At 43.8% G+C, this 26474-nt stretch overlaps 2 protein-coding genes across 3 annotated transcripts in view; both read left to right on the top strand.

Moving 5' to 3' along the window:
* The window catches only part of LOC120955986 (E3 ubiquitin-protein ligase TRIM9), a 109404-nt gene extending 85906 nt beyond the window's left edge, over window positions 1–23498 (top strand). Inside the window, exons 6-10 of one of the 2 annotated variants that reach the window (XM_040377294.2) lie at window positions 566–598; window positions 4883–5022; window positions 12795–12933; window positions 19036–19269; window positions 19401–23498. In XM_040377294.2, coding sequence (XP_040233228.1) covers window positions 566–598; window positions 4883–5022; window positions 12795–12933; window positions 19036–19269; window positions 19401–19690 — 836 coding nt within the window. In that variant the 3' untranslated portion in view covers window positions 19691–23498. The remainder of the gene's footprint in view (window positions 1–565; window positions 599–4882; window positions 5023–12794; window positions 12934–19035; window positions 19270–19400) is intronic. The other variant, XM_040377296.2, reaches the window with a different exon arrangement.
* LOC120955985 (myosin-2 heavy chain, non muscle-like) lies at window positions 13684–17167 on the top strand. The gene is made up of 4 exons (XM_040377292.2): window positions 13684–14061; window positions 14125–14766; window positions 14845–16859; window positions 16982–17167. The coding sequence occupies exons 1-4, from the start codon at window positions 13849–13851 to the stop codon at window positions 17028–17030; spliced, it is 2919 nt and encodes a 972-aa protein (XP_040233226.2). The 5' UTR covers window positions 13684–13848; the 3' UTR covers window positions 17031–17167.
* Window positions 23499–26474: the final 2976 nt, after the last annotated feature.

The raw sequence follows: 26474 nt of genomic DNA, 5'->3' as shown, positions 1-26474 counted from the left end.
GACCCGTCGTGAAATGCACTATTAATAACGATCCTGGCCGGATCACCGACAGGAGGCGCCCGTCGGTCCCCGCCGCTGTCCGCTGACTTCAAACATTTTCGTCGATACCATTCGGCGGCACCGGTAATTTGCGGCCGTGCACAAATGGGAGTTGAATTTTAATTAACTCGTGAAGTAGCGGCATATATACATATGCTGGTGGCACAACTGGTGCCTGCCTGCGCCGACCTCCGTTCGCAGAGGCTCAATGGGTTTTTAATGCTCTGTTACAGAGACAACGAATGTTAAATCGTACCGTGGAGGGAATAAAAAATAAGAATGATACGACACGGCGGAAACACCAACTGCGTGCACACATAAAGTTCCCCTCTCGAATACGTTAATTGCACCGTGCGCGCGCGATCATTGATGAAAAGTGCAATCACGGCCAAAGTGTGGCAGCAGAGACAGTACGATGATACGCAAGATACGATCGTTACGCGTAACGACGGTGTGGTGTATGGTAATCGAATCTTAACTGAATCTTTTTTTCCCCTTCTTATTCTTCCTCATTCGCTACACGCAGCCGCCAAGGAGGGCGAGGAACGGCTACCGGCAGGTGAGAAAAATAAATAAATAAAACACATAAAGCCGATTTTGTTTCGCTTTCATTCCACTTTTGGATTTGTGTTGATTGATTTCGATGTGCGTGTGATGTTTTATTTTTTATTTTTATTTTTGTCCCGTCTGTGACATGAATTAATCATTGAACTGATTTGTTTTGTTTGTTCAAATGGTTTATTTGATATGTTTTACATTATTTCACTTTAAAATGAGGATAATTTTGAATTTTTCTTTCTTTTGTACAACATAATGCGTTTTTATGTTGTTTTTTGTTAGTAATTTTTGTTCATATTTCATACAATTTTCAAGTTTCATAATTGCACAACTTTAATCTTTTCTACTCGTATTTTTTCATATAAAACAAACAATTTAATCCTCACATTTTTTGCGGCGCTTGCTACTCCAAGCACCACTGTTGCTAACTAAGCTTGCAAGTGTTCATTCTACAACCTTGCTCCCCGTGTTGCCTAATCCTTGGCAACCGATTCGTTAGGTGCGGCATTACGGGCGCTTGAAAAAGTGCGGACAGAAAATGCGACAGATACAGATTTTCTTTGTCCCAGTACGGGGAAAATCCTGGGATGCACTACTCCCATCCATCAGGCGGCGCGAAGGCACGCTTGTCGAACGAACGCTTCTATGTATAGGCTTTATCATCGTAGTTGAGCGTTGAGCGTTTGGCTTTCACGGTGGTGGGAGCCATCCGCCAGCGAGGTGACGTTATTGCGGCAAGAACACTTGAGCGCAACAAAAACATCCTTTCCAGTGAGTGTTTTCCGTACATTGTGTTGCCTGTGCCTGCTGGTACATACACACAGTACCAGGGACAGGCGCCCGGATCCTCTTATCGGGCGCTGAGGATCGTGTTCCTTTAATACCCCTCGATACGCGCGCAGTAAGGGTAGCGCCGGTGAGGGAGCAGAATATCGAACCTGGACCTGGAGCTAGGAGGAGTATGCGTGCGTGGGATGCCTCTGTGGACACAAACACCCACTTGACACCCACTCGCACACTGCGAGATAGGAAAGGGTACAGTGGAAGTTTGCGTTGTGTTCCTTTTTGTCCGCAATTCGATCAGCGCGTCGTCAACATTGGCACAGTGGGCTGCGCAAACAAACAAACTGGGCCGGCCCGGATGGATTTTTTTTCCTCGAAAATTAGACCCGAATGTCCTCGATTTAAATTGGATTCAATTTGCAAATCTGATTCAAACGCAGGCGCTGGTTTTTTTTTGTGCTGTCGTGTTTATTGTTGTCGTTGCTGCAGCTAAATTGTCACCTTCTAAGTCGCGGTGGTGAATGGGTGAATTTAGCTGAAAATCGATGAATCGATACTCTGCGACTGTCGTGATCGGGATTTATTCACAAAAGTGTGCACAAAAGACATGTTTGTTAGCTGCTTATTTGTTTGCTTATTTGTTCATTTTAAACATCTATTCAAGGCGTTTATTGTTAGCAATTGTTGAAGTTCATGCGTTGTAATTGTTGATTTAATAGAGTTCTGCTATAACATATTTGAACATTCTTTTGTTAGTTCATGGGCCTTTTGAACGAAAGTTTTTGGCTTGTGTTTAGGCATTATAGATTGGATAATTGGATGAAAAGATTCCTTCAAACATTCCTCGAAAATATCCTTTTGTATCAAACAATTCACATGGAATTTGGTCAAACATTTCATTTTGTTTTTTTTTTTTAATAAAATAAACCCATCAAACTCATTTGGTTTAAACGGGTAAATATGCATATACATACTCAGCTTTTTTGAAATAATTCATAACAAACACGTTTACTAATTGCTAGACGTAGACACTCCCTGAATGTGGCCTGAGGTGTATCGAAATTGAATAAATTAGTGGTCAAGTTAAAATTACGGGAAATGGATGTTATGGGACTTCTGATTTATAATTGCGTTTTTGGTATTTTTTAATTTTAATTGTTTTATCACAAATAGTAAAATCGTAACTTTTAAACATTTATGGAGCATTTTGAATGCATTTCGCTGCTCATGATGTGCATCACCCCAAAAGTTTTCCAATTTTTTGTGGGAAATGCGTTCTACCCGCTGGACAAAATCCCTGTTTCCGGCAAAACCGCACTGACTGTGGTCGTCTGAACCCACATGTGAACCATTAGCCACGGTATCGAAAACCGTAAAGCTCCATCGATCAAATGCGCACAAAGCAAGTTGCAGGCTTTGTGTCATCGAAAAGGACTCGCTACGCGGTAGGATGCCTCTCCGATTAGTGTCACTGTTGGAGAGTTTTGTAGGCTTTTTTTTGTTACATGCGTATAACTGCTCTAGTCTTATCAGACACACACGCAAATTGGAGTTTTTGTGTGGTTGCTACGTTGCTACTATACCGCAGCATCATTTTTCAGCCGACATCAACTAGTGCAGAGGTTGCGCAGCAGCACGGTGTGATTTGAGATACTAATCGGTATCGATTTGACAACTGTGGTCAGAAGCACACGGAACGAATACTTCAACGAAAGCTGTAAATGGTACGAAGACCCGAAAATGTTGCAGTTTTTTGTTCCTGCACCTTCCTGCAAACCCAAAATTGTAACACTCTCGTACGGCTTAACCGGAATAGACCTCGTGTCTCGGGTCCGGTCTGGTGACACCCGGACAGATAACAACACAGGAGGGTGGCTCGCATGCTCATCAAAAAAGAAAACACCTACCGCCTTTTCGCTTCCTGGAGGTGTGGTACAAAACTGCGTAAGTGTGTCCCGCTAGATAGGGCAAACGATGCCAGAGCAAACGCTTTACATACACGCATCCTATACACCCGACCGTCCTACCCAGAATGTGATAAAGTGTGAAGTTACACGACATTGTTGCACACTGCTGTGTACTCGCTTGCCACTTAGTGGGTAACTGGTGCGTATTACGAGCTATCGACTGTAGTACAGCCATGCATAAAAGCGTTCTCGTCGTCGGTCTGGTCCAAAACCCTCTGGTGGTTCATACGGGGTGTGTTTTATGTGTAAAGCAATGCTGCTGTTTTTTTGTGTGTGCTGTTGTTGTTGCTATTTTCACTCTTCTGTGCAAGTGTGTGCTTCATTTTGTGCAAAATATTCAGTGCGGACAAACTCATTTTTTTGCACTTCATCTGTTAGAGCTGTCAGACTCTCGGGTCGTGCTCGGGTTGGTGGGTGATTTATTGGCCGGTCATTATTGAACCATATCGCATATGCAGAAGCACTCGTAGCCGTCAGCAGCAGAAAACACTGCATTCAATCGCCACACATGCACGAACCTTGTGGCAGTGCACACGGTATACGGTAGTTACAGTTGTTGAGAGTTTTTACATTTTGCAACATTGTGCGGTGGTGGGTTATTGGTGGCATGGTGTTGGTGTCAAACCACAGCTGCCAATTAGATTTTAGTAGCTTGGTTCGTTTATAGATACTGTTGATGTGTTAAAAGCTATTGAAAATAATATCTTGTTGTCGTAAATTTTGTTTATTTTTCAAATTTTATTACCATCATCGTTATAAGCGCCTAAAAGTAGGCAATGCCCATAACAGCGCTTAAGATCATTTGAGCAAAACAGGTATACCCTTTAACGCTTATAGATAATTATTCCAAATCATATGTTTGCTTGAGTAAATAGTACAAGAGTATAACATAGTAAGAAAACAACTTTTCCGAGAAGTTAAACGAACTTTTAATAAATTGATAGTTAACAGGATTTCCCTTAAAAACTGATGTTCTGGCAAAAAGAACCGATGTACCTTTATTTCAGCAACGGTTGAAGCTTAATTTTCGATAATGTAACGCCAAATTTGCTTCAATGTAACGCAATTCGCTCAAATATTCCATCAGTTTTTTTGCGTTTCATTCTGTCTGACCCGAGCTTTATTTGATCTGCTATGCAATGCATCGCGCAATGTTGGCATTGTTGGCGTGTGGAGCAACAAAAAAAGGGAAGCGGAAAGGCAACAACCATGCCGGCAGGATTTTCCTCTTCGGCAAGCATAGTTTTCAAGTATTTATGATTACGTTAAATTTTAATTGCTCCATTTACTTTTTGCCATTCCATTCCGCCTCGATTCGCACGGTTTTTCCATTAAGCTTCTGCCCCGGCACGCTACTCTCGCTTGCTCTCTCATGCGTCGACTCCCCATAGCGAGAGTGCCGAGCGAGACGGGATACTTTCGATATGCTTAATAATTTAAATAATTCATCTTTGCCCCCCCCCCTCACCTCCCTACCCAGCATCTCTCGTTTGCTAATGTTCTTTCTGTTGTTGTTGTTGTTGTTGCTTCTACAGTGCCCCTAGCACCCGTCATCATCCCGGAGGACTGTTCGGCGGAGAACAACTCGGTAACTGTTGCATGGCAGGCGCCAAGCCACTCGTTCGTGCAAGGATACGTGCTGGAGCTGGACGACGGCAATGGTGGCGAGTTCCGGGTAAGTGTTGCCCATCTTTCAATTGGAGTTTTGGGGTCGCCAGGGCAATGCAGTGCAGTGTGGCTGAACGTATTGCACTTGCCCGCCGGCACAAAACGGGAACAAAGAGGAAAAACCACATCAGAAACAGATGCTTCTTCTAATCTCGGTGTGCCAGCAGCTCGGGGGGGCCGGGTTCTGTCGCTTTCCGGTGCATGGTGTGCGATGATGAGGCAAAGAGCTTGCCGGCAAAGAGTAAGAAAAGTCATTCCAACGACAAAACGACGATCCCCCGACGGTGGTAAGGCATTTACGATTGGCAGTCGGCTTTGTAATTCTGGTGGTTTTAAAACCACACCGTTACGACGACGCATGGATTTATCGCTTACAAGTGGTAATGGTAGAAGCAAGCACCATCCCTGCAAGGCTCCAGGGCACGATGGCTCGAGATGGCAATGGGGATTTATTTACAAAGGACAATGTTTCGGTTTGCGAACGTGTTCTGCTTGATGTTTGAATGTAATCGAGAAGCTTTGGTGCCGGAATGCCGGCAACCGGCTGAATGCCGGCAACCGACTGAATGCCGGATGTCTTTGATGTGAACTAGTGTTGCAGAATAAGGTGCCTTGTACTGATTTATGTTGATATAAGCCTCCATTTGAAGATCGTCAGAAGGCATGTAACGTATTTTAACACACTAATGCACTTACATTATGCAGGAAGAATCAGCGTCTTTCTGTCAGAATGGTTATTTTTACCTCAGTTTGCTGTAGTTTTTGAAAAAAGCAATGGTTTAGAGGTGACATCAAGCTTAATTATTTATCTAATTTTATTTTTATACATACATATACCACATTTATTTAATAAAAAATATTCTTCAACTTAAACTCCACACAGTTTTGACAGGAGCTCGACGAACTAGATACAGAAATTGGAATATTGTAGAAAACAGTTATAGTCCAACTTGTTGACCAATTTGGTTACCAAAGAATTCTAAATTTATTGTTTAAAGTGTGGTTGATTGTCCCAACTTGACATTTAATATAAACTAAATGGTTAGTCATTTCCGCTAGATGGCGCTAATCAGTTAGCTGTTGTCTTTAGGTTCGCTCAGCACTAACGTCAAACGTTGACGTTACTTAAGAACCTATGGATAGTAGTTGCCATGGTTTTCTTTTCAAGACTTCAAGAATGTTACGAGCTAGCTATATTGCTTGATATTTTTCTGATGACGTTAACGCGTTAAACTTAAAGCTCAGTGGAATTAATGTGAGATTTTTGTTCTTGTCATATGAACTGACTGTCATTTCTCATTCATTTATTTTATCCAATTGGGGCCGTGATCTTTCCACTAAGGCATTTTAAGCGTGTTTATAGTCGTAATGGTCATTTAGTAGTAGCTCCTATGTCATATGTTGGCAGTTATTGTACTAAATAGAACTGCTCTTTTATCTGCTCATGGGTCGTTAACTTGTTTAGCGTATTCTCTCATATCTAGGTTTTCTGACATATTAATGCACTACAAACTCTCTCTCTCTCTTGCTCTGCCCATAAAAATCACCACCATCTCCAGGCACTGAAATATGCCAAGAACGGAATGAATTCCATTATAGTGCGTGTCGTAAACTTTGAAATCCCACCGGAAACCACCGTCCACATGCTCGGTTCGTAGGAAACGACGGAATCTTTCACATGCGTCGAAATTCTAGAACCTGCTGAACTTACTTTTTTCCACACCCAAAGACCCCTTCACAGCACATCAAAGTGTCACCGCGGGGTGAGTAGTAGTACGTGAGTTCGGTTGAGTTGAGCAAGCAGCGGACCCTAACGCTGACACCTTGCCTGCTTGCCTGCTCACTCCGTAAAAGGCCGTACCTTCGTCAACGGGGTGTAGTAGCAGTACTACTACCACATCGGTGTAGCACCATTATCAGCACCATCTATAAGCCGCTACAACGTTGAGCGGCACTGCTCGCTGTCCGAAGTCAGTCAGAACTGTCGGGGTGGAGCAGCTCAAGGAGCGGATTGACCTTTTGCCTGCTCCATCAACAACGGGACCCAGTCCCCGTCCCCGACGTCGACTTTGTACGGATCATTAGAGGCAAAAATGCACATAAATTGCTACCTACCCTGTACATTGTGGTGGCCGGTTTCGGGACGAGGCAACACCTCAAACCTAACCCCCTCTCTTCCGGCCGTCCAACCCCTTCGGTAAACTTGGAATGCTCCCTCGAGGGGAAAATGGTTTCCGGGAGTTTTGGGACGACGGAAAACTAATGCATTCCAGCGACAAAGGCATTCATGGTGGGGACATGATGAAGATGATGATGATGACGGTGTGTGTGGGGATTGAGTTTAGTTCGCGTGTACTTTTGGGGAAGGAAAATTGTAACGTTATGCTCGTAGTGGTAGTGATAAGGTGTATTTTTTTTTCGACTAATATGAGGGGTAAAACTACACGCACACGTAGTATTAGTACCAGTAGTAGTAGTAGTCTTACTAGTAGCACCAGCAGGGTGAGTGCGTCTACCGTGTGGGGTGTTTGTGGTTTTGATGGGTGGACAATTCCCAAATCGGGGGTAGCACGGCAAATTAGCAGCACTCCCAGTTTTTCCTGACCATTATATTTTTTTCGGTACGGTACGTATTTCAACATAATGGAATTCAAGTCCGTTTGTGCTTTATTAAAAGGGAAAACCTTTTTTTAAGGCAGTCGTTTCGTAAAGTAGCCTTACCACTTCCGCTTCTGTTCTGTGCGGGTGTGATGGGGAATTTTCTTTTTTCGGTCCCTTGCAGGAAAGACGAAAAACTGCTTCACTACCGGTCAATTGTCACCCTTGCAGGCGGCAACATGATTTTATTGTGGAGACTTTTCTTTCCGGACGGTGTAAATGCGGTCCGGTCGTGTGAGCGTTGTGTAGCGTTGTGTACACACCGTAGGGCATGAATTGTGGCCGAATATTCACTTATCGGGCTGTCGTAATCATCTAGTTTTTGCATATCATTGGCTTTAAATACGTATTTATCTTTGTTTTTGTGATTAAACTGCTGATAGCGAATAGAGAAAATCGTGCTTAATGCACCTTTAAATCGGTCTATTAGATTAGGATAGGTTGTCCGAACATTAGCAAGATAGGATTTGAATGCATTTTACACTCCTCTAGAGTCTCTAGACGATTATATTGGTGACAGAGTATTGGAGTTTTGTGTGTTTTTCGTATCGTATGGTATATCGTTTATTTTATCGTTTTAATATTACTCTCGTTTTTAATTTCGCTCTTTCCATACTTCTATTTGAATAATTCAATGAAGCATATAATCCTCACATTCTTTTTCTTACGCATTGAAACCATCTGGACATAAATAGAATTTACGTTCTACGTTGCACGGTGCGAAGTATTGAATGTTTAAAAACTGTACAATTTTTAACAATATTGTTAACCATGCTGTGAATGTCTTTACACCGATAATCAAATAATACAAAAAATAGGCCGATAAATAGGCATTTCAAAATAACTACAGAAGACATTGTGTCGTTGCTTGTTTCCTGTATTATATTTCGAAAAGAATCATATAATCATTTCATTACGTGTTGTATAATTAAATGGACATTTAGCGACCTCATGTCGCAAAGGTTTTAGATAGATTAGCACCGTATAGAGCTAATGTACGAAATTCTGCACTCGTTCCATTTATAGCAGATCTCTAATAATAGACATATTTTTTCCTGCATTACAGGGTTTTCCAGGGGTTCTCATAGTCGTGGGGCACTTCCTTGATTCTTTCTTTGGGAAGTGAACTTCATATGATGGAAATTGGACACTTTGCCCCCTTTTTAGACAGGCTACTTGGAAATTCCTATCAGATTTGTTCAACAAGGGTGCTATATAGTCCAATTCCTATTACATTAAGTTCATTTCACGTAAGAAAGAGTCAATAAAGTTTGTCACAGCTACCCTGTGGATAGGAGAGAACTCCTGGAAAACCCTGTAATATGTTGCTTGGCTCACCACAATTGATAGTTTTTTTTGCTGAAAAATAAAATAAAAACTATATATTTTTTACTCCAATACTTTAAGTCACGAGAAAATGTTTGCTTTGCTAAGTATTTTTTTTTTTCCTAAAAGAAATCTAAGGACCTCGAGAAGATCAACACATTGAACAGGCTTTGTTTAGTACTTTTGAAGAATTACTTAAGGTTTCTGCTTGTTTGGTTTAAAGATTTCATAAAACTAAAATGATCTGCTTTTGTCTTTTATTCAAAAGCTTCATGTTGCATCCTCAAACCAAAACAAAGATGCCAAATGACTGCTGGCGCTATTACACATATAACTCGTACATATGAATAATGTTGTTTTCCCTATGGAAAATACAACAACAAAAAAACCCAACACGGTTCAACTTGCTGCAACATAGCAATAAAACTTTGCTCTACCAATTCAAACCCACCACACAAATCCGCTCGTACCATCAACGCGCGCGACTCGTTTCACAGACCACAGCGATCCCAATTTAAGTTGATTCTCACCTCAAACCCGACATACAATCAACGTCACACGATGATCAGGATGATGGTAGCCGTGCATAAAATCTTTCGTTTTTCGTAGAACAACAATAGCGCAACGCTGGTGGCGCCCGGGGAACGAGTGACTTTATTTTGTCTGCGGTAGCAATATGACATTCCTTCCAGCCTGGGCGGGGATGGCTGAGGGATGTGATTCTCCAGGCCAAGGGCGTAAGCCTCGCGTGACACACCACGTGCAACCGCCAGAGATTGTTCCACCGTTTTTGTTCACGGTTCCGGTCTGGCACATCATCCAGCACCTCCGAATATTAGACCGGGCTAGGCAAAAGTAGTATCAGCAAGCAGCATGAAAAACCTTCATTCAGTGGGAAAATAAAGAAATATTGCACATACAAACCCACTTGCGAAATAGCATAAACCCACAGACACACACACTCACACATTGAGAGAGAAAGAGAGAGAAAGGACGACACGAGGATGCAGAGACAGCGAGATACAGCCGCCTACTTATATCGCGTTCTGAAATCATTCTTTCGAGAGAGAGTGTGAGTGTGTGTATGTGTGCATTTTTTGCCTTTCCTTATCTATATGCCAACATTCCTTCTCTTTTTGCACTTTCCCGCACTCATGCCGAGACCACAGCGACCAAACGATTTTCATATCTTATGGAATGCCATTCCGGGTTGCCGCACTTCTTGTCGGCTTAAGCCCGCGTTAGAGCCTCAGTGAAAATAAACGGGAAATCTTAGGCTCTGCTGCAATATTTCAATAAATTCTTATCAGAATATGGTATCGTACACCAATATCATACACCAAAAGAAAGGATATTCAATTCTCCGAGTATTTAGATTATAAAACATGTTAAATTAATAAATTTAATGCATTTCCTTGTGATTACCCGCTTTCTTCACGATGAAAAAAATATAGTCAGCGGGGAATCACATGGAAATGTATCTAATTCATTATTTCAATATGTTCTACAGACTAACTAGTTGGGGGATTTTAATATCCTTTCTTTTGGTGTACGATAAGCCATATTCTGATAAATATTCAATGAAATATAGCAACAAAAAAACATTCACGTTCACTTTCACGCGAGGTCTAAAGCAACCTTTAGGTCCTGTGAACCGACCGGCTGCTAGCAGAACTAGCCAGCAGCAGTGGTGGTGGTAGTGGTAGCTGGTGTAATATTTTGCTGCAATGACAGTCGACTCGTACCATCTCCATGCTCTGAACCATTTTCCCGACATAGCTGCTCCAGGCCATGTGCACCGACCGTATCATGTCCGTGTGACGTTGCCCAACACTTTGCATCTTTCAGACACACACAGGGAAGGAAAGAGGGAGAAAGGGCGTATGATAACGCGTTCGATGCGGTTATTGCAATGAAGGCCAGCCAGGTAAATGAAGGACGAATATTTTGGGGATGCTAGTTTGTTTTTTTGTGTTTATCACAGCCACACATTTTATCAAAATTGTTCGTAGAGTTGAGCCACAGAAAGTAGATAGCGCAAAAGGTGTGGGGGCTTGATATGGTGCGCAACACACCAGTTTGATAAAGTGGGTCGAAATCGTTAGAACCCGATGCATGTATGTGGTGATGCAGTAGGGAACGATCCTTAAGAGGTAGTGTAGATGATTATTGTTTAAATTAGACATAAATTGAGCGAAAAATATAATTAAATTGATATTATTTTGTTGCGTTTTCAAATAAACTTATTATCTTTTTTACAGCGAAAGATAGACTAAAACATGAAGCAAATAGTTCATTGCATCAATTAGAAATTAAACAAAAAAAATATGTGTGTAAAATCAGTTAAAATACGTTTTATATCTCAGTTTATTTCCTTGTGAGCCAATATATTCAAATATTCAGCTGACATATGTTTCTATATATTAAAATGTTTTCACTATAACATATAAATTTGGCTTTTTTTCTCAACCATTACAAGCACAACTACAAGCTTTTCCGAAGGTTCTAATAATTTTGGGACATTTTCATTACTCTTTCTTATGCGAAGTGAACATTGTGTGACAATAAGCACCCTTTGTGGACAGACTTATTGGAAATTTCAATTGGAATTTCCTATGTCATATTTATTGTCCCTAAGAAAGAGTCAAGAAAGTGTCCCAAAATTATCAGCACCCCTGAAAACTCCTCTAAATACAAAACAATTATTTAAAATCATTCTTTCAATATTCTAGTTAAGATGGCCTACGGTATAAGGTGAAGAGATAAATCGTATCACTACTCAGAAACTTTTTGTCCCCCAAAATACTTTATAAAGCTCAATTGTAGCAAACATTACCTCGTTCGCTAGCAATTCTTGCTAACTGATGTTATTTTTCGTCCCTCATCACATAACAATACAATAACAAAAGCCTTTTACTGTATGTTTGTACCGTCTCCTCTTTTACAAACTTCTCTTACAATATCCCTTTTCCTATTCTTTCGCTACCTTCACGTATCCTTCCACCATCCCACAGTGTGTGAGTATTGTTTGTATTTCCTCGCCCTCCATCATACTCTTGCTTCAAATCATTAAAATCTCCACCAAGCCAGGATCTTCGTTACTGCGGGATTTTCCCATTCATGCTGAGTTTTTCGATACAAATGGTATAAAATTTACATGAGTCACCTTCGTGAGCGGTATCATCCATTCCACCTCGAAAAGTGTTATTTCGAGTTTCTCTTGTAGTCCCTATTCCATCCTCTCGTGATGGAAGGATTGTTAAGGGCGAAGATGCTCAACCACCTTGTGACACCCTCAAGCGCTAGGTAATGATAAAAAAATGCATCGACTGGTGGATGTTCCTGGTATGGTAGAGAATGGCAAAGGATTGCTTAAAGCCACACTGAAACGTGGAATTAAAAATTCAAAACGCGTCTCCCTTTACTCAACTTGCCCGGTGACTTCATCATTCTGGACCCGGTGGACTGGTGGTAGTACTATTGATGCGGCAAACCAGACACAGGATCGACAGATGCATAAATATTCATTCCATGGCCAACCACGACCAGACAGAGTTTGTTGCGCAATTGTTGTGTTTGTGTTTCGAGTTGTTTGGATGTGGAGCTGGGCGGCAGTCTTTTAAAAATCTGAATATGTTAGGAAATAAATTTAAATCAAAATAAAACATAAAAGTTTTGCACACAAAAAAGTTCTCCTAAAAACATTACATAAAATTATATGCACATAACTCCTTCATTAAAGCATTTTTCTTTGTTTTTTTTGTTGTTCTCCGCTTTGATATGCGCTCTTGGCAGGAGGTCTACTGCGGCAAGGAAACGATCTGCACCGTCGACGGGCTGCACTTCAACTCGATGTACAACGCACGTGTTAAAGCCTTCAACAACACTGGCGAGGGTGAATACTCCGAGCTTATTGGATTACAGACGGCAGAAGGTAAGTCGCCGGCCGCTCCGTCGGTCGGTTGTTTTTCAAGCACTGTGGACACACTCTCCCACACACATACAGCACACATCGTGACGGTGGTTGATTGAAATAAAGTGAAGCACAAGTGAAGCTCGTCGGGAAAACACAGTAACACAGGGGGTTGGCAAAAAAAGGTAGGAAAAACTCAAGTCGTCAAGGGACGCAGGATTACTCGGAGATAGATGAGAGTGGCTTTTCTCTGCTGCTGCTGCTGCTGCTGCCACTACAGCTAGCACTGTTGTGTTGTGTGGCACGATGCTTGACAATAATGTGTACCCATCCGGGCAGTGGTCGTATTTTGCAAACACACAGATTAAGCACTTGTTTTCTCGGTAGCTCGGTAGCTAAAGCCCCTTTGGTTGCTTGCTCTGCCGCTACTACTGCTGTTTTATGGTGAAGAAAATTACGTTTTTGTTTCTGCCAGTGCAAGGACTCGGCAGATTTGTATGGCACCAAATGCAAAGCAACACTCACTCACACTACACACCTACCCAAGTGAAGTGTTTTCTTGCCAAGGACATAATGATGCCGTCTTCTCATTAGTGTCACTTTTGCGCCATGCTCTCTTCGGTTGTGGAGCACTTTCGGGTTTGTCAAATGAGATGAAAATATGAGCCTATTTAAAAAGCAATTTTATGCCACCGGCGGGCAACAGCAAAGTATGTGTGTATGTGTGTTTGTAGCTTAGCAACCGATGTTTTTGGCTTTTCATCAAATGTTGCCCATCCGCGCCCTCTTCACCTAGCAGGCTCTGATCGTCCGAGACCGAAAAAGTTGTACGAGCGCACCATAGTGTAGGGTTTTGGTTGCAAATAGCATCTTAGGTTCCGTGCTGTCCGGGTTATAAATTAAGTAACATACACACACACATATGCTTCTGCAAAAATGGCCTACACAACGCAGAAGCAGTTTCTAAGCGTTGCGTTCCTGAACGAAGACCCGAAACTGCCGAGCCGGAAGCGCAGCGATGCAGTGCTGAAGTCGTACAGCTCGTGCTACGACACCCGGGCCTGGTCGCTCGATGTGCTGAAGCAGTCTCAGTTCATCGGGGACGTCGCAAACAGGGCCCTAACGCAAGCCGCTAAGGCGCCACTTCACGTAAGCCTTTTTGTTGTAACGGGTTTGTGGCGCAAAACATCTGTATAATTACATCCGCATTAGTCCTTTTCCGGTGCGGAACTTACGAAAGAAATCTTAGTTCGGCTGGATGCCGACAATCTTGCCGACTACATCCTGAGCCTAAGGGATGAGGTAAAAAAGCGGAACAGCTCCATCGAAGCGCTGGAGCAGACAAAGGCGGACCTTACCCAAAAAACTGAGCAGCTGGATGAAAAATTGAACGCGTTGGACGAAGAAAATCGACTGCTGCGGGCGGAAATTGAGCGCATCGGTGCCTGCCAGGAGCAGCAGCGCCAGACGAACCAGTTCGACGAGGCGGAGCTTGCCGAAATCAGTCAGATGATTATTGATCTGCGGGACTATAACGAAAATCTGGAGGATGAGATGCAGATCTTGCGCAACCAGCTGCAAACGGCGGCCGCATCGTCGGTCGGCGACAATCAGGTCACTGTGGAGGCTGAGAACAACTTTCTCAAGTTCAAGGCGAAGGATTACGATCGGCTGGAGGGTGAGCTGGCACTGTTTAAGGCGGAGTACGACAGTTTGACGCTGCAGAAGCGGGAGCTGGCGGAAGAGCTGCACCGGGCCCAGCAGTACCGATTGCGAGCCGTGGAGTTGAAGCAGGACCTGAAGGAGGAACTGCACCGTCGGGAGATGTGCGAGGAGCAGATTGAAATGTTGGTGGTAAGTGGCAGTCTGGGAGGGTTTTTTTTAATGTTCTGGTGTGTTAAAGATATCATTTTTGTTGTCCACGTGGTTAAGAACATGTACGAACAACAATCAGTTGAACTGAATCAATTGAAACGTCAGGTGCACACGTTCGATCGCTCCTCCCAAGATCGTCTTTTCGATGAGTCGACGGAAGATCATGACGGTTCGCAAACCACAGAGACACTGAATGTCGCTCAAGATGATGATGCCGGTATTGGGTTAGTTGAGACGATATCCTTTGAAAAGCCCGCTGCCTGTCCAAATTGTCCAGAAAACCTTAAAAACATTGAGGATCTGAAACGAGAAATCGCTTCACTGCAGGATCAGACTGCCAGTCAACCTCAATCGATCCCGCAAGACAATACAGACGCACAGAAACAGTTAATGGATCTACGCCAAGAATTGACGGACTGTAAACGCCAACTACAGGAGTCAGCGGCAGCGGCTGAATCCTCCAAATCATCACCGCAAGTCAACGCGGATCAACAGCAACAGATGGCAGATCTACGGCGAGAATTGACAGACTGTCAACGGCAGCTAAAGGAAGCAACGGACCAGTATGAAGCACTGCGAGCGTCTTCCACCGCGGACGGGCAGGAGCTGGAACGTGTGAAGCTGCAGCTGGAGCAGCTAGCCAGCGTTTCCGACGCACCTGCCGGACAGCTGGAACTATTTGCCGCAAATGAGAAGCTAAGCGCGTTGCAAAAGGAAAATGAAAAGCTTCAAAAAGAGCTGTCCGAAAACAAAGCTCGCATCGTTGAGCTGGAAAAGAAGGTGCAATCGGCTGCGTCAAGTGTTCCGGCTGCGCCGCCAACCGGTGGCGAGTGCTGTGCAGAGAAGGTCAACAAAATTTCCGAACTGGAGCAAACCATTTCCCGGCTGAAGGATGATGATGCCTCGAAGGCTGTTGTGAGCGCCAGTCCGGCAGCTGAGGCAAGTGCGGAAAATGCGAACCTTCTTCAAAGAATAACAAACCTCGAAAAGGAGCTGCTGGAGCGGGATCAGAAATTGAAGATGCTACAGGAAGCGGTGGATAGGAAGGGTGTGGCTGCGACGGCGGAAGCGACCAGCGTCGATGGTGCCGAGATGAGCGCGCTGTTATCTCAGCTGGCGGAAAAGAACGAACTGATTAAAAGGCTGCAAGATAAGCTGGACACCGTGTCGTCGGTCCCAGCAGCTGCCGATGATGATGGACGGGCATGTCAGGAAGAGCTGGCCGAGCTGCGGGTCCGACTGGAGGCGTGCGAAGGTGAAGCAGCCGCCCGGTTCGTGTCGGACGCGCTGCCCGAACCGAGAAAGAGTGTCCGAATAAGCGACGAGGTGGAAGAGTTCGAGCCACTGTCCATCAAGGAAGAGCTGGGCAGCGAGCAGGACGAGAAGGAGACGGAGGAAATTAAGGCCGAACCATCGGACGAGGAGGAAGAGGAGGAGGAGGAGGAGTCCGACAATGGCGACAACGATGGTTCGCAAACGTCCGTCGGGCACAAGAAACGGCTGAACAGCTCGCTGGAAAAGCTGGAGCAGCTACAGGAGAGCCTCAGCAAGCGGTGCACGCTGGCGGCCATGATGGGCAGGCAGCCGGGGGTCGAATGTGACTGCATTCAGGCGATAGCGTTCAAGATAGCGCAGGGCGGACTGGAGATGCTGCTGGTGGCGGAGCTGTACGTGCTGCTGCAGGAGATTTGCAGTGCCATCACGCGTAAGAACGCCGTGCTCGGGAGGAATGTGACCGTGCTGGCCAACAGCATGACCAAGTGCTGGCAGGTCATCACGGATGCACGGGTCATGATGAACATGGAGCTGACGAACCGTACCAGCCACCACCAGTCGGTGACGTCCGTGTCGGCCCACTGCATGTCCGTGCAGGAGGTGCGCGAGGGAGCAGTGGAGGATGGGGAGGAGCAGGACAACCGTACTAGAACCGCCAGCCACACGGCGGGTCATCTGTCTCGGCCGAGCGGATGGGTGGGCACGGACGGTACAAGACCATCGACCATACCGCCGCACCAATCGATGTCGGTTGGCAGTGACGATAACAGACACTCGAACGCGCTGGATGTGCAAAGGTAGGGGATATGGTGAGAGGGGTTGAGGGTGGTCTGTAGAACACTCCACACAAAACCATACACACATCGTTTTGCGGGACGATACAAAGTTACCAGCCATTTTCATCGTTTATTTGTTGCAGGCGTCGAACGATCAAATGGATGGAAAATGTGAAGAAATCTGGTCGGTGAAAATTGGAAGCCAGCGTCTCGTGACGAGCGTGTTTCATCACTTGTTCGAGGTTCACTTGATGCAGAACGCAAACACACCCAAAAATTCGCACAAACTCAGACAAATTAAAGTGTATTTCAGATTTACCAGAACTAAACAGACCGGCGGGGATGGTTTATCGTTTATTTGAAGGTTGTTTCTCTGCGTCGGATCTAACAGTTTGTACCATTAAATCTGTTGTGTGCGATGAGTAGGAGTGGAAAAATCCCATCACCATCTCCTCATGCTCCTCACCACCATTTCGGTTATGTATTTATCGAATGCAGTGATGCTTAAAACGAACTGGAAAATTGCTTCCCGCACGGCCAAAACCCCCTTCGCCGTACCGCGCACGTACCCAGTTTAATCCTTGACTCCTTCGGTGCTTGTGGGTGCGGCGGTCACTCATCCGTATCCCCATTTCGCCGATTCAACCCTATGCTTGTGAATGTAACTCCATTTTGGGTGAAGTATTTGCGGTAAATGTAGCGCTTTTTTCAATATCTCGCTCTCTCTCTTTCTCTCTCTCTCTCTGTTTGCATACCGACCTTTGAGGTTGTGCGTGTAGCTTAAATGCCGCTTTTCACGGTGCTTGCCAGCCGACAGGCTGGGAAGCGTTGTTGTAAATAACATTCGACGAAAAGGGTCAGTGTGTGATGGAGAAGAATTTGGTGTAGCATTAAAAGAAGCGGGAATGTTGCTACGCTTCGTCAAGCTTCGTTACGCACTGGGGGAATTTCGACGGTGGAATAAATTCGCACCTGATAGCATCCTGCCTTTGGTGGTGGTCTCATCCAACTGGTGGCGAGTATTTCGTGTTGAAATTCGAACTATTTAATCCAGCAATGTGGATGAGTGTTTTGTACACAGTTAGCTAAAGAAAAAACAAGATGCATTAAATACATTAAACATGATAATGGGTTACAGACAGTGCTTCAAAATGTCATAACTCATGAGAATCACGTGATAATCACCATCTAAAACAGTGAACCTATTCGTGATAGCTTGATGTTCAATGCTGATACTCAATGAAAGTGCGTCATGACATGCCAAACACGACATCTAAGTGCTTGAGTCAGACCCGATATTCTAACTGACAAGCTGAGCTTAATACCGTCGCAAGCATAGTCATGACTTGTTCTGGCTGTGGACAGTGCTGCCAAATGCCACTGTTACGGTCACCAACACTCATGACACAAAAGAAGTTCAAATCAGCTCACGTACACAACTTAGATGATCAGATGTGACTGTTCTTTAACGGTTGGTGGACCAATCATATGTTTGGTGACATTTTGTTTAGCACCCAACTCTTAGCCACTCACTTGGTCATGACATTTTCAGTCGGTGATGATCACGACATTCTTGGAATATACTTGGCGTGTAGTCCCAAGCAACAAAATGGGCATTCTGTCTGGCTCTGGCTGCTTTGATTGTCTGTCAAACATAGTGAGAAACCATGCTCATTTTGTTTCTTTTGCTCACACGGACCACATATCTCCCATGACTATCTGTGATGATCATCGACAGAAAATGTCGCGACCAAGTGATTGACCAAGAGTTGGTTGCACAAGATGTCACCAAACGTGTGATGGTCGCACCAACTGTTTGAGGCTGACCTCTGATCATCACAGTAGAGGTCGTGACGCTGCCATGGTTTTTACTGATCACAGTAAAAAAAAAGTCATGACAAAGTGACCTACCAAGCGTTGGTTGCTAAAATGTCACCACGAATGCATTGGTCACACCATCTGTTTGAGCATCACCTCTGATTATCACAATTGAGTACGTGACGCTCACATGGATTTTGTTTCAGTCAGATTTTTGTTTTGTTTTGTGACATTTTGCAGCACTGACTACAGAAAATGAAGTTCCGTTTCATCTTCCAAGTGCCATCACATCAATCGCACCACCGTTTACGATGTATCTTTGCACTCTCGAAAGCCAATCAAAAGAGCACACTTTCTAACCACGTTCCTTCCTTTCCAGTTGCCTGGTTCACATTCGATTCGGTCCTGAGCGGGGGCCCCTGTTCCGGGCTGAACTTCTCGAGCGAAAACCAAACCGTCTCGGCGGACGGCTGGGAGCATCGGGTGGCGCTCGGCTCGGTCGGGTTTTCGCGCGGCGTCCACTACTGGGAGTTTACCATCGACAAGTACACCGCCGACACGGATCCGGCCTTTGGCGTGGCGCGGCTAGATGTGGCCCGCGATAAGATGCTCGGTAGGTACTCTTCGTACGTTTGTTGCGATGATGATGATGCTCTGCGCCAGCGTGTTACCTCAAACGCGCTACAACTAATGTATCTTCTGTTTGTTGTTTGTCTGATTCGTTGCACCTCGCCTCACCTCCAGGCAAAGATGACAAGGGCTTTGCGATGTACATCGATCGGCAGCGGTCCTGGTTCCAGCACAACAGCGTGCACGAGCGGCGTGTCGAGGGTGGCATCTCGACGGGCAGTACGGTCGGCGTGCTGCTTGACCTCGAACGGCACACGCTACACTTCATCGTGAACGAGATGCCGCAGGGCTCGGTGGCGTTCCGCGATCTGTACGGCGTGTTCTATCCGGCCGTCAGCGTCAATCGTGGCGTAACGCTGACCCTGCACACCGGCCTGGATGCGCCGCGGATGGACTACCACTAGGGAGCGGTACGGGGTTTTGCAGTTGGGTTACACGGATCGATAAGATGAACACACATCACAACACACCCACCCCCTCCATCGGCTTCTGTCGTACGCCCACGGGGCACGGGTAAGAGATAGCAGACGATGATGGTGGGGAAGAGACGCGATTCCTTTCTTGCATATAGCTTGTGGCGTGTAGAAATTAGAATATTAGAGAATGTAGTTTAAGAAGCTATTTTTTTATATAAATAAGTCCGTCACAGACAAATGAGAAGGTTAGGATTTAAGAGAAGCATTTTGGTTCTTGTTTTATGCGTATGTATGTTTCCTTCTGATTTTAGCACCACTGACCTGAATCCATACGTTCCCATGCGGTGACACAAATTGTACAACTCGCTCATAATCGCTACACAAACAATCGAATGTTTGTCGAAAATGTCGAACCAAAATGTCCCAATCGCAGCAGCAGAAAGAGAAGAAAGGTAGAGGTAAAAAGGTTAAGCACTGAACCGCATGGGCATGTCTCTCCCACAGGCATGAACTCCGAACCGGACCGAACGCCAGCTTTATCGCTCAGTTTTCATCACTGGACACGATTTTTTCGCGACCTTAGCTCGCTCCGTACCCTTACCGGGGAAGGCAGGAAATGCTAATAGAAATGTACCGAATTGGTTGCCACAGCCACATATCGGCACGGTGGGAGATGAGCTCTAGCGCAGGATTTGCATTTTGCTCGTTTACCAAATCCCCCTGCCCTGGCCGTGAGGTTCACAACCCGAAAGGTAATTTCTCGGGCACGGCTCTAAGCCCATTCGAGTAAGCCTTCTTTCTCTCTCTCTCTCTCTCTCTCGTAGCGCACCAAAGAAACCCCAAATCAGCTCAATCTTTGAACGTACCGGCCGGGCAGTGAAAGCGGCAAATTTACGTTACCTTTGCGGGCAGGCACGTGCAGTTGCCACGCTGCGCCCAATTAATGCACAAACACAAAGGAAGAAAAGAAAACAACAATAATACACCGCGGACGGATCGCGGTCGATTAACATTGGGTATGCTAATGCAAACCAGTGTTTGCACTCGGGTTTGATACAAGATAACGCTAGCACATATTCCCATTTGCATTCTGTGCCTGGAGGCAACCTATCCGTTGGAGGAGCTATCCAGCTGGCGTGGCATTTTATTTATTTTAGCCTCATACAGTTGGAGGCTTTTTGTTTACAACAAGCTAGGCTTTAATTAATCCCTTTTCAGAATTTTTCGCTTTTTTGTTGGTTTGAAAGAATCATTTTTTCCCTGAATTAGTAATCCGGGATGGAAAGGAAATCAATATGTATCATGTTTCAATTTGTGCATGTTTGGATTTATTTGCTTTCCTTTGCTTTTAAAAATGCAATTGGAAAAGGAACATGTCTTTTTTGTTTAAATGATTTTCCAATGCAGCGATCAATAACGATGACACACGATTAAAACCGGGTCAGCTAGTTCCTTTTTTTTTGGTTAACAACCGACCGACCGATCATTAAAGGATACTCGATGAAAAATTCAGCACCCTCGATGATGATAAGCACAACGCACAGCATAACGAGTTGCAAATGAATGTGCGAATGAGAGGGAAGTGGGAAGTAAGAAGTGGGTTTTCCGGCCGTTTGCGATTTATTAATTGGCAAGTGCTCGATAGCGAATGATGGGAAGGAAGCATGGAAAGAAATGCTGCAAAATAATGACCGTAATAATAAAAAAAACAGTGAGACCCCGTTAATTGGGGAAGGTAAAGCCGGACGTACGAGATTTTAAAATAAAACTCCTGCACACTCCTCCGGGTGCGTATTATGGAAAGAGGAAAAAGGGACGTGTGAAATCGATTTGAAATCGATTAATATGCTGCACTGTGCAAGCGGCAGCACAACAACTATTATTATCAATGAATGAATGCCTCGAGGTGCGGTACGATAAAAAAGGGTAAAAGTTGTATTTATAGTGCCAGAAATCAGAAGCATAAGCGCAGAACAGCGTTCGAAATAATCGTCCCCGGGCAGGAAACAACAGCCGCTATAGCGGCCATAGTGGATAGCGTTCCTATTTTACCTTCTTTCCAACCTGTCCGTACAAGCGAGTGAGTGTCAATTTGGTACCGAAAGGTTGATTGGTACTGAAAGCACGGAAACGCGTCTGTCCAATTATGGAACGGTGATGCTCGGTGGCTGCACAACCGTTTGTACGGGTCAGCATAACACGTTCGCATTAAACGAATTATGTTCTGGCCTGACCTTTGTGTGTGATGATCTCTACCATTTTCTCTCTCTGTGTTGGATGTGCACGCGATATTGGTGATCGTTATTATTTGTGGTTCATTATTGCAGCTTGATCGAGTTGTGCATTGTCTTTTGTATTTGTTTGGTTTGTTTTGGGGTGGAGGTAAATCGAGGTAAATCATATTTATCTTTAGTTGTGACGTATTACGTGACACTTTGATTGTGTGAGTTTTAACACAACAACAAAAAACTCCATTATTTATGCATCACCCCCCAGATGGGGTGATTTTTCATTTATTACACTAAACTCGTTCGCAAACGCAACAAAAAGAAGGAAGGCAGCAGATTAAAATCAAACCTGTGCCGTTTTACTGCTGCATCTGTAAATATGAGCAAAATATAAACAGCGAAAAAACAACACATTGTAAATATATACAAACGAACTGTTTTTTTAAATGTATTTCGAGCACATCATTTGCACGATTAATTCATTTTAAGCATGAACGAACTGGAATCGAAACCGAGCGTAGGATGAATATTGAATCTAAATGAGTGTTGATTTAAAACAAAACCCGAATCGAACATAAACGCACAAGCGCTGTATTAGCAAGAAAAGCTGAAATCGATAAAATAGTGAAAAAAGAATACAATTTTCAACAAATACACACACCCACATTGGCAATGCGAAAGCGAACGAATGCAAACGAAAAACACTGCAAAAATATAATCATAATCACAAGAGTGTACAGGACGAAAGAATCGGATTGTGTGTGTGTGGTAGTTTAAGGAAATGGCCATTAATTTTGTACAAAGTGTAAAGTGATGTATTGGTTAAGTTATTTTATCGACAAACGCGAACTAGTTAATGGAAAGACAAACGAACATCGCAACGAAATTGCGATGTGTTTGTTTGAAGCCAGTTTGAAGAAAGGATGAGATAAAACAAAAGTATCCTAAATGTATTCCATTCTAACACGAAGCGAACACAAACACAAGCAAACGATGACAAAACGAAAACATTAAACTTCTGATAAAACGAAGCAAACAGAACGAATGTGAGATTGGAAGTTTACAGCAACACATGCTAAATTCGATGCACATTACATTACAGAGAGAAAAATAAAACATTTCATTAGATCAATAACTTGAACGAAGTAAAACCTTAATTGAAAAAAAAAAACGTGAGGATAAATGTTATATCCAAACCACACTCCCCACTGCAACATGTACAGTTAAGCAACGAACAGTAGAGAAACAGATGTGCTAGATTCCTATACCGAAATGTATTTGCTCGCTTTTTGCGTAAAGTTTATGACAAACCGATTGCGGCGAGAAACCCCCAAACTAACAAAGAGCTTCTGATAAATTAACCATGTGAAAAATGCAAATGCAAAACTGATAAACAAAAATGAAAATAGTTGCGTAGCAGAAACCTACTAAACACACGAAACATGAAAATATCAAACAGGTGAACCATAAGATAAGCAGAACGATAACTAACATAGTAACAGAACAGAAGTAGAAAACGAAAACAAAATGGCTCCATCATGGTGGAACATTAATCAAAGAGAAAGAGAGAGAGAGAGAGAAAGAAAGAAAAAACATCACCGTAGGAGGAGCGTAAATTAACATTTGCAGCTAATCAACCGGAGAGCTTTTCGAGAGGAAGAGAGAGAGAGATTAAGATAGAGGATACAATGGAGGAAAAAAATATCGTAGCTAAACATTTTACGAATACTACTCACACACACAGAGACACACCACACACTACTATTCTAAAGCAGCGGTGTAGTGACGGCATTTGTAATCCTTTGGTAATACACACATTGATCAGTAATAAAAGCGTATTAAAAACATAGGAAAAAGCGATTATTTTTGGTTATTACAAAATATCACCATCTTTTGTAGTTAAAAAATATTGAAAGAAATTGGAATTATTCTAACATTGAAATATTGCTAATATTTTTGCTATTTTACGTTTTTTTACCCGTTTATTGTAGGTTCTCATTAGAAGGGAGGGATACTCGGTTCCTGATTTTCCTGACTTATTAAGCTTCCAACTAACTGTGTACACTATAAAGTTAATCTTTGCGAAATTATATTATTATTATTATTATTATTATTATTTATTGGTTAATTTTCAACAGGCCTTATGGCCTTATTAAGATGGGTAACAGTGCACACACAAAATTACATTGCAAAATCAAGATTTGTATCGCAATTCACTGTGACCTCGGTAGAAGCCGGAGACGTTCCTTGAAGCACTGAGTTGAGATGCTGAAGTCGAAGCAATCCGAAACAGTGTGAAATACAGCCGACATGCGGAACATAGGGTCAGACCGACCAGCGCTGGAACGAGGTTGAGCGAGCCGTAGAGTCTCTTTAGACCTAAGTGTTCGGGATGATGCAAAGATATCGACTCGATGCAACAAAGGCGATGGGTTGACAGAGCCATTTAGCAAACCAGCGATGAAAGAGCACTGTGCATTGCGTCTTCTAACGGACAGAGGTTCAAGGCTTGGAAGATGGCACCGCGCAGCATACGGAGGAAGATTATTGCGATCCTTTCAGGGAAGTAGGCGTAGGGTATATCGCGTGAGCTTACGTGGAATCGCCTCAAGTCGAGCAATTGAAGAAGCACTAGTTGGGCTCCAGACTACGATTTGTGCGATTCCAGAACCGAACGAACGATACTATTGTAGACAGCTTTGATGCACATGGGGTTGCGGAATTCATCAGTAGTCCGGATAACCACGCCAAGTAGTTGGTTTCCTCTGGCTACAACGTCATCGATATGCTGTTCAAAATTCAAAAATTGAATCATTGAATTGAATTCAAAAATTCGAACAACTTCTTCCTCTGATCGATTGTGATCGCTGATTATTCGGGATTAAAGCTTGATCTTTGGTTGTAATATCAAAACGATTCCGAAGCATCAGCAAGTTTTATTCTAACGTTGCTAAGACCTAGAAGAGAATATTACTGAGGTAAATCATTCAAAGACTTAACGTGCCAATCTGAACAAAGTCATGTTAAACTGGTTTTGTCTAACACTTTTACAGAGGTTATCAAGGGTTCTGATAATTTTGGGACAATTTCTTGACTCTCTCTTATGGGAACTATATGTAACGGTATATGGACTTAGCGGCAGCCTTTTTGGACAGGCTGATTTAGAATTCCAACTAGAATGTCTAAATACTTCGACTCCTATAGGCTCTTCCTTTGTCCTTCCACACATAAGGGGCCAAAGACGATTCGGAGCATCTTCCTCTCGAATGCGGCTAAGAGAATTTCGTCAGATGCGGTACTGTTAAGGCACGATATAGTCCCAGCTTCGTCCGTCGTGACAGTTTATTTGAGACTAATTGCTTTCTCTGGTTGACCGAATGGCAGCTAGTATACTTGCGCCTCAGCCTCAGCCTCAATGTTGTTGTAAGTGCTCACCTTTTCCCCGAGATAGGTGAAATCTTGGACGAGTTTGAAAGTACCAACAGTTTGATCGTTACCTCAGCTATCTACAGTCCGAGGTTTGCTGCCACATCTAGCTAGATATTATACTTACTTACATACTTATCAGGCGCTACAACTGCTTTGCGGTCTTGGCTTGCCTCAAGCCAACCGCTCACGGTCTACCAGTCCGTTATCTTGGCCATAATGGCGGACGCCTCCACGCCATCTTGCCACCTCAGTTTGGGCCTACCACGCCTCCTCTGTCCTTGTGGACGGCATAAAAAGACTTTACGGGCTGGGTCGTCCGTTTTCATGCGTACAACATGGCCAGCCCACCGGAGCCTGGCGAACTTGATATGAGCTTGATGTTTCGCCAAATTTGGGTAATGTCCATGTCTCAGAGGCGTATGTGAGTACCGGAACTATATAGGTACTATATAGTCCCAGCTTCGTGCGTCGCGACAGGTTCTTTGAGGTGAACTGATTTTTCAGGCTGTAGAATGACCGATTGGCAGTAGGCATCCTTGCGCGCAACTCAGCTATCATGCTATTGTCGTTGCTGACCTTTGACCCAAATTAGGTGAATTGTGGGACTGCTTCAAAAGTGCGTTAACCTATCTGCACATCACGCCTACGTAGATTCGGATTATTTATTGGTAGGCCACCATCAGCTTGCTCTTTGCCTCGTCTATCTGCAATCCGAGGTTCTCTGTCGCTTGCTCGATCCCTTGGTAGGTTTCAGCTACATAGAAGAGCCACAGACCAATGATGTCCAGCTATTATAGACCAGCTATATTATAGAGGTTGATAAAACATTAACTGAGTGATCGTAGTTTATTTAAGTTCCCAAATCATCTAGTTTTAAGAGCACAACTAGCCCAGCGAAAGATATCACAGACGAAAGCTTCTTCATTCCTCTCGATCAGTTGCATCCACAGGATCAGTCGCTCTGGTGTCTCTATTAGTAGCATGTATGATTATGATTAGTTTTCTTGCATCCCGAAAAAAATGCTATTGCGTCTTACTGCTTTTAATAAAAGCCTTTTGCGAAATGCCTATCATCACTGTTAGCTGCAGTGCTTTTTGCTGTGAAAAGCGCATTT

This window comes from Anopheles coluzzii, chromosome 3 (genome assembly GCF_943734685.1).
Source record: "Anopheles coluzzii chromosome 3, AcolN3, whole genome shotgun sequence".
Taxonomy (NCBI): Eukaryota; Metazoa; Arthropoda; class Insecta; order Diptera; family Culicidae; genus Anopheles; species Anopheles coluzzii.
Note: the sequence above shows the minus strand (reverse complement) of the source record. Positions and strands in the feature narration are given on the sequence as shown.